At 41.3% G+C, this 12,557-nt stretch overlaps 1 protein-coding gene across 9 annotated transcripts in view; it reads right to left on the reverse strand.

The window, feature by feature from the left end:
- Positions 1–213: 213 nt before the first annotated feature.
- Positions 214–12,557, reverse strand: part of LOC100741644 (cardioacceleratory peptide receptor) — a 39,877-nt gene continuing 27,533 nt past the window's right edge. For 7 of the 9 annotated variants that reach the window (XM_024371689.1, XM_024371688.1, XM_033324145.1 and 4 more), the window contains exons 3-8: positions 11,410–11,545; positions 7,488–7,685; positions 6,086–6,180; positions 5,448–5,703; positions 2,370–2,550; positions 214–1,829 (exon numbers count right to left, since the gene is read on the reverse strand). In XM_024371689.1, coding sequence (XP_024227457.1) covers positions 1,634–1,829; positions 2,370–2,550; positions 5,448–5,703; positions 6,086–6,180; positions 7,488–7,685; positions 11,410–11,545 — 1,062 coding nt within the window. In that variant the 3' untranslated portion in view covers positions 214–1,633. The remainder of the gene's footprint in view (positions 1,830–2,369; positions 2,551–5,447; positions 5,704–6,085; positions 6,181–7,487; positions 7,686–11,409; positions 11,546–12,557) is intronic. The other 2 variants (XM_024371690.1, XM_024371691.1) reach the window with 2 other exon arrangements.

The following is a 12,557-nucleotide window of genomic DNA, read 5'->3' on the forward strand; positions in this document are numbered from 1 at the left end:
TAGTAATAGCAACAAATCATATATATTCATAAACATGATCGCCTACGTAGTTTGAATGGCATACAGCAATTTCTCATTTATTTAACTGAATACATATATGTTCGTATGATTCGCTGCAGTTAGAGAAGTAAAGTTTTCTACGCGTGGCTCTAATTCGATGGTCAGAAACTGTAAAAGTAACAAAGAAATCAAGGAAAAGGTATACTCAGCGCGTTCTGCACGAGTTTATTCGACAGTATGTACAAACTTTGTGCACAGTAATAACAAAATATTCATATCACGCGAAGACGTAGTGCCCACGTTATCTTTCATGACGTATTTCTTATTCTTGTTCGTTCTTTTCTTAATAGAGCGCAATAAATAACGAATAGACGAATCACGAATACAGCTTCATCTACTGGTATCTAAACGTAGCATGTTCGTAACATCTAACTGCGTTATAAAAGGGTTTTTTCAACCTTGAAACACAATACATAGTAGGAAAGTTCAAGTGGTCGATTAAACAATTAAATCTTGCCGTTCCGATTCATGGACGGTAAATCTTTTCGCATGTTCGAACGAAGCTGCTTTCATTGCAGCAGTTTCATTTTAGTGTTTGACAGAGTGTTCACGATAGAGAGGTTCGCGATCGCTCGAAGGTACAAAGATGAATTTGTTGCACAACTGTGTTTGTTCGTAGAGATGCGAATCGATACGAGGAATTGTCTTGCTGGTAGAGATTTATCGTTCCCGTAGATCGCTAATAAAGTAACCCACCTCAAGGGCCGAGCGTTTTCGCGTCGATCGCGAACGGATGGAATACATGAATATATTACACATTTATGGTTTCACGTGTGTAGGTGTGTATCTGGCCTGCGTGCAAATATGTATACGCGTGTGCGTGCGTGCGCGACTATAAAACGTGCATATGTATATACACATGAAGCTGCCGTTCGTTCGCTATGTATATATGTACATGTATACTTTGAGCGTATCATTTTCCACATAGGCTGATCAATTGCCAGGTTAATGTTCCTTTCATCCTCCTGAAACTTGGCGAACGGCTTCATTAAATCGGAGTTTATTTAACGAAACGATATTCCTGGTCGGTCGTAGAGCCGTATCTCGCTATTCGGCCTTCGTTTGCCGCTATTAGTAAATTTCTTGTACAAATACCGCAATTCCGAACAACTTTGACATTTTGAAAATTTTATTAATAAGATGCTACGTTTCACTCAGAGGATGAAAAATATGAGGACCGTGCACGATCTCGCCTAAAATACTGATCACGTAAATGCGGGAATAGAAAACTTATTTTATTCACATTTCTCCGCGGTCTCCCAAATTATGATTCCAATATTCATTACATAACACGTAAATTGTACTTTGTATGGCAACAACGAGTCCCAATTTCATTCCCTTGAATTCTCGACGAAGAAGAGATAAAGAATCGAAGAGAAGATAAAACAAAGTTCTATGATGATCGAAAGATTCGTGTGTGGTGATTCGAGAAATGTAGACGAAGTATCGAACATAATTTCGGAGACTCGTAATACTTGTGGCCTCTTTGTTGAAGCTCAACAGGAGCCGTTAGGCGGAAGAATTCTACGTATATCTAATATGAATTCTAGATGCAGTTCCCATCGTTCGTTCCTTAAACCAGAGACACCATAACACGTTTCCTGGTGGTGGAGTGTAGCATGGCGATGTGCCCGCTTCTTCTCGAAGACTGTGCCGTCAACGACGTCGTTACCGTTGTCCTGGTGCTGCTGTTCGGAGCACCGGTGCCGAAACAATGATGGGGATTCGTTGCACACCATCCAGAAACCCACGAGATCGCCTGTATGTTCCTATGGAACCAGAATCGTCCTATGTATTTGTTAAGTTTTTGCATACTTGCTAATATTCCGTTAAAAAATACGAAGAAATAATATTTTCTTTTAAAGAAATTCAATCCGCAGATTTCTAAACGTATGCACCCGTCTCTAAGTTTGTTAAAATGCTTGAAACAACATTTTTTATAAACGCATAAAATCCGCAGTCTAGTTATAAATTTTTCTAACTATTAACACGTCCAGGTTGATATAGCTTTGTGCAATCCACGCTTGACGTAAAAGATCTATTTCGCATGCTGAGAATAAAAGGAAAAGAATTATCATTGCAAAGGAAGAACAGCAGAAAAGATAAAATATATTGGAATACTTTGTACTTTTTAAATTTCGAACATCGAAACTAATCTTCGATTCTAAGCTTTCTCATATTAAGTTTTTCTTCTCTGTCGAGGAAACTACTCGGTTTAAATTCCTTGGTCTGTTCAAACATTGAGGTGGTACTTTATCTCTACTTCTGATAAGGAATATTCGAGGGGTTTTGGCGTTTTAGGAACTCACCGTACGGTTTTACAAAACGACGTGCTGAAAAGACAGTATATAATCGGATTCGCCGCTGAATTCAGAGGTGTTAAACTTTGAATGAAAGTGGCCACGGCGATGTTAGTCTGGGTCTCCGGCACATATCCGTAAACTTGCAGCAGATCGAACACTATGTATGGGCTCCAACAAAGAATGAATACTGAAATATTGAAAGATCTACGTGAATAAAAGCTCGTCTTTGATCGTACATCTGTAGCATTTTTCATAGGAATGTCTATTTTTATCCTTACAATTAGCTTTATAATATTATCTACCTGCGATCTCGTTGAATCGTTCTTTTAAAGCGACAAAGAAACGCACGAACGGGGACTTTTAAGAGACGGAGAATGTATCGCAGCGTAGAAGAGATGGCTAGTAAATCAATTTTCTCGTAATCGTGAAACGTCGCGCGAGATCCTTGCTTCTCCCTTCATGGTATGGATATTCGGGCCTGGTAATCGAGCGAAATAAATTGTCGTGAAATGGTATGACCTCTTCGTTGAAATATGTAATATATAGCGATATCCTACAACGAGAAATTATGACGAAAGAAAGGAAATGTATAATGTAATATGTACGCAACTAAGTCTTGTCTTAAGCCTTTCGGTGTTAAGGCGCTGGCGGTGAAATACATCGGAAACAATGGAGGATAATGACGCGATCTCAACATTCAGGATCTTTCATCCACTCGTAAGATTGCCCAACGAAACGTAAAGCTAGGAATGAATCGTCAGAGGACCGGACGTTTCGCGAGCCTTAATTTCTCTCGTCTGTCAGCTGAACAACGGTAGGCGATCTCTGTCCTGAAATCTTTTGAACATTTCTTTGTTTTATCGGATAAAGAAGTCTCGTCTCCGTTTCTCGCGATTAATCGTCATTTGATATTTTCACGCTTCACGAGTCCATATATTATGCTGAACACGCGTTTGTTGGAAGTTTCGATCGGTAAAATGAACGAAATAAAAAAATATCGCTTTTGTGTTATAACAAAGTGACAAAAGTGGAGACTCTGTTTAACGAATCTTAAGACTCAAACATACTCCTCGAGGATCTCTCGTCTCGGAACGGACCACACAGAGTGCGAGAATAATCGAAAGCTTTCCCAGATTTGCATGAAGGAGGGCATTCTACGATGCGCCCTGCTTGTAGTAACGAATGAACGCTTTTATTGTTATATGGCGAGAAACACTGAATGTTTACGAGTTTGTTGAACTCGGTCGCGATGCTTAAGCATCACGTGATCATGGCACGATCAATGGTGAAAAAAAAAATCGCGAGAATATCGCGTTAAGCGCTTAAATAATTTTTTTTAATACAAAATATCGACCTATATCGGTTGTTTCGTAGGAAAAATATATTGTAATATACGTGGTGTATCCACTTGAATAGTTTCCTCGCTTTCACAGCAGTACACCGAAGGGAGTTGCATGGACAGAACTCGATCTCATTTGATCGGTTCCGCTGAGAACGATCTTCGTCAGCTAAAAAAGAAGAAATTTTAGCCGAGACATCTTCGAGAAACGAATCTGATTAGACCAGGCAATTCCTGCTACACGTAAAGCCGTTCCCCCGAGACATGAAGGAAAGAGGTTGGTGCTTTGAACGAGGCAAGGACTCGAAGCTTTCACAGAATCTTTGACAAATACAAACCAAGTTGTCATCTTCTCCCGAGGATCTTTAGTTTGGTTGCAGCGAAGATAATTTCGTTTGAACTTTGACACTATCTGTTGCAGTTTTCGAAGTCTCAATTCTCAGTCTCACTTTAGTTTCTATCGAAGGGGGTTTTTAAACGTTTTAAGATAATCGTAAGTGAAAAATCACACACGTTAATAACGATTCTTTCATATTTTCCTCGAATCTGAGAAACTATAGAGGAGAACACGATTCGTTCGAATGTGAGTAAGAGACTGCAGCAGTCTTAAAACCATTGGACGTCGCATTTGTCGAATTCATAAGAAATTATACTTTCATTTTCATTTTTTTCCGTGGTTAATTTGGAAAATTACCAGTGTCAGGAATCGTTATGGTTGGAAGAAAATACTCGAAGAACGAATAGTAATTAATACTTGACGATACGAAACGACACCGGTTAAGATCACGAAAGAAAATTCAATCCAAAGGATTCCCTGTACCGATCTCACGAGACACAACTTTTCTCAGTACATGGTATGTATCTCTGAGCAGTGATTCGTGAGAGAAGTCGGAGGGAATTGAGACAGAGGTCGAGAACCATTTTCGCTTATCTCCTTAGCCGCGTAGCTTTTCACGCGGTGCAAATATAATCGTACAGAGAAAGGGCGAAGCAGGGATGGAAAGGACGTTACGTTTTATCGTAGCCGATTAAACACAGTTTCGATCGTTGGACAAGTTTGGTCGTTGCAAACTTCGACTACGTATGTTCATTAAATTTTTATGCCGTCGTATCGGACGATTTACGCGGTTAACGAGCTCGATCGTATCAAGAAATTTCAATTATTTATCGTTGTACCTCTTACGGTACGGATTTCGGTATTTTACGACGTCAAGAATCCCGATACGTAATTTCATAGTTTTCCTTTTCGCGAACTGCTCAATCATGTTCCAACATACATTTCACGAATTAGACGTCGCGAAGTTTGGCATGACCGAAAGTTTCGCGATTACCCTCTTTTACGCGACATAAATCTGTCGTCTAAATACGCCACGCGGATTTGCAGCTTCAAATATACACAGGCTCGCGAAAGTATTTGAACATTTGTACACACCTTTTACAAATATGTTATGTACCTTATACGAAGTACGTATTACGAGATTTCCTTAACACTGTTATGCAACTGCACTATCGTTATTTTACACTGGTATAAATAAACATAACGCGTCTCGTTATAGAGCTAATGAAATTTGTTAATGTTTCATACAATATAATGCGTATAATACGAAGATCAAAGTCCTCTGTCGCGAGCGTCCAAATACCTTCCTGAGCAACGATACTTCAGTGAGGTAGATAATATTTCGCTTTGGCTTCTGGGATTATAGTTACAAATTCGTAAAACTCGAAACATGATTTGGTTTACTCACCGAACACTATAACGAGAGTCATTTTGACCGTCTTAACTTTAGCCCTGGGAATGAGTCCTCGGGACGATGCTCTCCTGGTGTCTCGAGTAGGTCCCTGACGTAATGCCCCTCCTTGCGACCATATAGTAGCTACGATCACGGCATAACAGCCCCCTATTATCAGAGTAGGGGCTATAAAGAGGGTAAAGCTGACCAGGCTCATGTAGATCCTCCATTGCATAGGAGATCCCAGATCTATCCAGCATTGTGTCTTCCCCTGGTAAACGATCCTGCCGATTATACTCGTAGTACGACCGATTTACCAAAACTAGGCCAACGGTGTTCGTTTAAATGTACAATTCTTAACGAAATGCTACGAAAGAAAGTTCTGCTTCGAACTGCACACTGACGTTCGGTAAAATCGACTCTCTTTTACAGAACGTTAAACGAAATCAGGATTAAAGATTTAAATCGCATGAAAACATTTTCCGTCTCTGCAATGTGTTTCCTAAGTAACATAAATTGCGAAGAGAAAGAAGAATCCAATAATCTGCTTGCAAATATCCGAGAAACATAACGGAAACGAGCATAATTCGAGCATAATTAATCTTATTCCTCGACTATGAATGTTACGCGATGAATGGCAAATTACCGTATACCTGTATGCGTTTTTCCTCGTACAGGAAAATAATCGGCACGCTGAACAATGCCGACAAGCCCCAGGCAGCTACCACCAGAGCCCTGGCTCTCCACCCTGCGATTAAAGTTGAATTTCCGGTCTTAGGTCGATTTCACGTGGTTACAGAAGGGTAGGGCGATGCAATTCCAGGGGAGATTCGATGTCACGGCGCATTCGGTGGTACGAGGCATACGAACAGATGTAAGTTCGCGGATCCGTGACTGTCGCGTATCGCCAAGTTTCCTCGTTTTCGCGCTCGTGAAACTTCCACGACAGCTGGCGAGTGACGCGGACGAAAAAAGAAGAAAAGGGAAAGAAAGAACGTAATCGTGGCCGATAGCGCAATAAAGGAACTTCCTCGAGAAACATTTCGTCACTCTAATGCAACAATGCACCGTTATTCGTTTGGATCAAAAGGAATATCGCGATTATCGCTCGTGAAATATCATCTTGGGTTAATACGGAATTCACAATGAGACTATTGAAAGTGAGTTCGTTAATGTCGCGTCATCGACGACGTTGTGGCTCGTAATTACCGTACCCGTAGTCGTTTTATTTCGCTGTGGGTTTTCACCTTTCTATCCGCAGCCGCGCTTCTTACGACATCCGCTACGTTACAACCCAATGAAATAAAGGAGAAATAAAACCGTTACGCTTGCTAATCTACCGCTCAAGAGTGATCTCTTGGCCAGTGGTAAATACATATTATACCGAGAAACTCCAGATGCTCGTAGAAAAATCGTCAACTTCAAAACGGACCTTTCGTATTACCAACTCGATCTGCTGTGCCGAATCTCCGAAAAATCACGTCTCGTACGCTTGTTTTAAACGAATCGAGAGCAATAACGATGCTGATAGATGCGATGCGATATTCGATTCTCTCCGGCAAAATATTTAAATATCTAGTCGTTCTCAGTAAAAAAACCACGAAAATAGCGACATGTTGGGAATTTTTACTTTCACGTATCGAAGATACAACGATAATATAATTAGTATTGGTATAAAATTTGATGAAACGTCAAGAAGCTACAGTAAAATATAATATCCTCTTTTACGTTCAATTAAAAGTTTGAGAATTATAAGTAGACTGCGGTTTTTTACGCATTTATGGGGAATCTGAAACCGAAACAATGCACAGAATGCACATAATATGCAAAAATATGTAAAATATCCTGAATATACAATAGTGCTCGTTATAAGAATTAGTAGATAAAATATTCGTGGAAATATGAATTTGTAGAAATATCTACGATCTAGTTAGAATTATATTATTGAAATATATCGTTCTAATTATACGATATTAAGACCGAATACGCGTTAAATTTGAGTAAACGGAATCAATTGCAATACCTACACTTATATACAAACTACTGTATACTTACACCTGCCGGTGAAATTCATGGGTCTGGTAATGGCGTCATATCTGTCGATCGACAATGCGACAAGTACGTATGTAGAACTGTACGTAACGACGGCTTGCATGAACCTTATCAATTTGCAAGCAACGTTGCCCGCGTGCCAGGTCACCGTCGTTCTCCAAATTATATCCGTTAGCACGGATATCAGGCCTACCAATAAATCTGTAATGAGATATCTAATGTGGAGAGACGATTCATGGGCAATGCTATCATTAAACAGTAACCACCCGGCGTTCGCTTAATTTGCGAATGAATGAACGAGCAAACTCACCGGTTGGAGAATGCGATTACGTTCGTTAGTTACAACGACGCTTTTAAAATGTTTATAAAAAGTCGTATCATGGTCAACAACGCGTGGATCATTTTAAATCCATTTTAAAGTCTTTTTCCAGTCTATTTTTCTTTTTTTTTTTTGTATATATATTCCTATGAATTTTTACGAGACAACAGCAAACAAATGTATAATAAAAAATAAACACGATCGAACACACAGATTCCGGGAAAAAACCAGCTGTTGTGGATTTGAAAAAATTAAGTAAAATTCGCAATTTAAATACGGGTAATCTGCGATTTAACCAATTAGTCTCGCCTACACTTTCTAGAAATAATATTTCATATAAAAAACAATTTGTCTATCTTATCAACGCGTTATATCGTTTTAATCGTACAATCTTTACGCACTCTTAGATAGCTAGGGAACGTTGAAACACATATTTTACGAATAACCTGTGATTTTTCGTGGGACGAGAGAAGAGCCATAAAGAAGTGGTTTAAAGGATATCATATAAAGTGTTGCGAGCCTGGAAGTGCCATTCGGTTAGCCATAAAAAAGACCCTCGAAAGTAAGATCTCATCTTACGAATTCCCATGCGAAACGATCGGGTCTCGGATCATACATTACCCCCTGATATTGAAACCCGATTTGGATTTATCGGCCTATAATAACGCGGATTACGCGGCCGATCTTTGCCAGCTCGACGAATTAATCGACGCGGCTTGATACGCGATCGACCACGAATATTCTCGATACATTTTTTACTACATTACGCCACGTTATTTCCTCAAATTCGGTGAGGACTGTTACGTCTTACGCTTCTTTCGTAATTTATCGGCTTGGGACGCGCGATAGAAGAATAAAAATTGCGCTCGAATTTGAGTTTTACGGCGTGCCCTTGCGATTGCACGCGTTTCTTTTACGACAACGGATCAAATGCCGCGGTTGTCCGCTCGTAAACGAGCACGGTCGTTTACAGATTTCGTCGACGCCCAGCCGTCGCCATCAGCTGCTTAATTGCGGTCTCTTCGTTGTCACCGTATTCGCATGCAAATGTCGCGTCCGACTTTACGAACCGTTCAGTCCACGAAGTTCCGTTCCCGATTTTTTATTTCACACGCGAGATGAGATTCTTCGCATTGTCCGTCGAATTATCTCTCGCCGACTTGTTCGTCGGCTACCTCATACGCGTTATACAACTCGTCGATAATTTTTTACGCCTCTAAACGACTTTCAGCTCCAGTCCTTTAATCCTCGATCACTTGCATAAAGAGATCCCTAAATTTATCACGTTCCCTTTTTCTTCACCATCGACGTGTCTCTTCGCGTTATTCCTTAAACCCTATTTTTTCCAGACCGCTCCTACTCGTTGAACGACAAATGCACCTTTTCTCGATCCGATAAAACCGTTCCGCGAGAAATATACTCTGGAACGATAATACGAGTAAAATACGAACGATTTCGCTCCATTTCTTTCGTTTTCCTCCTCCTCCTCCTCCTCTCTCTCTCTCTCTCTCTCTTCGATTCGAGAAAAACGGAAGCTGAGCTTTCGTTTTCCGATATACAGGTATGTTTGTGCATTTACGAGAGCGGAGCGGGCAATTGCCGCGAAATGGGAGAGTGTTTTTTTACGTTCGTCCGTTTCTATGGCATAAAATGGTATCGGCAATATTTTGGTGCATTTTCTAGTGTGCAAATAACTTTTACAAGCATCGTTCCGGAAATCTATCAAAAGGCTCGCGACAAATGGGACAAAAGAGTCCATCGAATCGTTATATTCCATAGCCTATTACCCTCTGATGTTTCGATTGCTTTTTATTTCTACCTGTTTTCATTGTTGCTAGCATAAAAATGTATAAAAGCAAGGGTCGGTAAAAAGGAAGAATACAACGCAGAGGAATACGAAGGAAAGCGGCAGTAACAGAGTAACGTCTGAAGTTATGACATCTCGTAAGTCAAAGTGGAACAACGAAGAACAGGATAGATCAACTATTTCGCGACGAATGTCCGCTGGATTGGATACAACCTGGTTAGGATAACTGTATGTTATAGGATTAAGCAAATAAGTTTGTTTTCAGAGGGGAAAACTTCCCAATTCCCTCAGATGTGCGATCAAGTTGAATTCCCTAGGGATACTAATCGTTTGCTTCTAACGTACGGAGAGAGACTGTTGGTCCATCGAATCGAGAACGCGAGCTCGGATTTCTTGCCTTGTTGAACAACTACTTTAACCAATTAAGCAGTTCAGTCCATTGAATTTTTTCTCCCCAAGTCTGATATGGCTGACATTTATACTAATACTATCGCAAGCAGTCGCCTGGTCGCCGAACTGTCCACTCCAAGCCATCTCGTAATGGGTTCGCAATGATTATCGGCTGGATGCAAATGGTCTCGATGTATAAATAACGTTATTTTCGCTCAACTCGATAACTTATTCCGCTTTCGTTTCCACCATGATAAATATCCTTCGTTGGAAACTCGATTTTCTTCTAAAAAGCACAATATTGATAACTTTACGGTCGATGAAGTTCCCTCCGTGCCTCTTTCTACGAAACAATTGTACGTGAAGCGAATCGCGATACCAGATTCTCGTCCAGTTTTCGATTAAATCTAGTTCGTGAAAAGATAGGATACAGTGCAATTTGAGAAAGCGTTTATACGATGCTGCGCGGTATTTCATTTTGTTCTCCGAGGAAAGAGAGGAGAAAAAAGGAAAAGAAGGAGACCAGATAGGTTGGTGGCCGTGAAACGCTTCGAGAGAGAACTAACGGACGTAGGCCACCTTGAAGTTACGACCGCTTGTGCTGGTCTTTGCCTTTGCTCACTGGCGCCGAGCTTTTCAACGCGAACAATGGACGCGTTTCGGGCGGATGCCGCGAGAAACATAATACCGGAGAAGGGAGAAAAGGCGGAAAGGAAGGATTTGAAACAGGACCGTTATACGCGCGAGCGTCTCGAATGTAGGCCTCGAGGAGGTCTATGACTCGAATGTCGGATCAAAGTTCGCATAATTAGGTACGTTGCATCTCGAACATCTCGACGAAACCGATGCTTCATCGTTATCGTAAATCTTTATAGCTCTGTAACTCGATTTTTATTCGCGGCATGTTTACATTCGGTCGGTGCTTCTCGAGCATCCGAAATATTCGCTGCTCTTTTTCAACGTTACAGCCGAGTCGTTTGAAAAATGGGAAATGCCGTCCCTGGAACGTGTCAGACTTGAGAAACTTCGACGACAAAGTTACAAAAATACACTGGCTGTTTTACAACGTGCTTGACATACGACACCGTTTTACATGCGAATCGTCTTCGGAATATCGTTCTCGGTTCTTCCTTTTTTACGTGTTCGTTCGAGTCGAGTGACATAAACGCTGAGTAAAATCGCGGATGAAAGAAGATATCAGGTGGATTTAGCGAAATTCCGATAGACAAGGAAGCGTTCGATCGAACCGTCGAATGGTGTTAACGTTGGTCCTTTGCACTCTGCCAGTTCGATCGCTTCGTCGAAATCAGATCACCAAGTGCAAACTCGCTTCGATCATCGCGCGAACAGAAATTGTCCCATATATCTAACTCGGATGAAACTTTCGAAACGAAAGTGGATCAACTTACCCGCAAACGCTAGCTGTTTGATAAAAAAATCCATGCGCGTCTTACGCCGTTTGCCCCACTGCAGGCCAATTAGCACCGCGATATTCCCGACGACTATCATCGCGAACAGCAGCCACAAGACCGTGAATTGTTCCGTCTGCAACAGAAAGAAAGGGGAATAGCGTGACGAAGTTTGACGCGTGGAACGACGCTAGAGACGACGGTCGGATTTTATCTTCGATCATTCGTCGAACCAGAGACACGATCTTCTTGATAATTGACTCGTTTTGCGTGGGTGCACGACAAAAGCGTCCTAAAACGAGGACTTTCCGTAGGGTCGGCCTGATCGCAGCCTATCCTCGTAAATCAACGCCTATCGTACGGTGCAGGATATTTATTAGCGATATAATTACGAGTAAGAGGAACGTCACCGAGGGCGAAGTTTCACAACGGCGACGATGACAACGAATCGCGGAGACTTGGGATCGATACTCGTTAAGAATTAACTCTGTCTGCCGGCGGCAGCCTCTTCAACGGAGATCCAAAACGGGGACCAGTACTCGGAGAAATTTCCTCCGTGACAGGATTATTAAGCGAGCAAACGAGTAATTTGCAATGGACTAGCCGGGATTTAGCAAAAAACAATACGGAATTCAGGCTCGGATTCGGCGATCTCGCGGCTCACGGCCTGATAGAACGATCGAAGTTTCCTTCTGTTACCGTCGAAACGCCAGGAGACTCAACATCTAATTACCCTCTTTGACGGTAAAGGTAAACGCGCCACAAAAGGTTTGAATGGTTTCGTCGATCGAACGAGATGTCCTTTTTTTATCTAACTATGTCTGACGTGTGGTTATACACAGTACACTAAGTAATTTCGGTCCAATTAATTTAAGCAAAGTTAATTTCGAATCGCAAGGACCATCGACATACACGAAGCGCCTAGTATTACCGCAATCCAGACTTCTCAATTACCGTTTTTAAGCAGATGGTATTCATAATAATTCCTAGCGCCGACGTCAGAAAGTTCGAAGCTGCGGATGTCACGATTTATTAGATGCGCGAAGATGAGAGTTCGTTCCCAGTGGTAATTCATTCTGCATTCGGATGAATATCAGAAAAGAATTTCCCGTAAATTTTATTAAAATTCTCGAAGGTGTGCGCGCAAG

The sequence above is a fragment of the Bombus impatiens genome, unplaced genomic scaffold (genome assembly GCF_000188095.3).
Source record: "Bombus impatiens unplaced genomic scaffold, BIMP_2.2 scf_1506, whole genome shotgun sequence".
Taxonomy (NCBI): domain Eukaryota; kingdom Metazoa; phylum Arthropoda; class Insecta; order Hymenoptera; family Apidae; genus Bombus; species Bombus impatiens.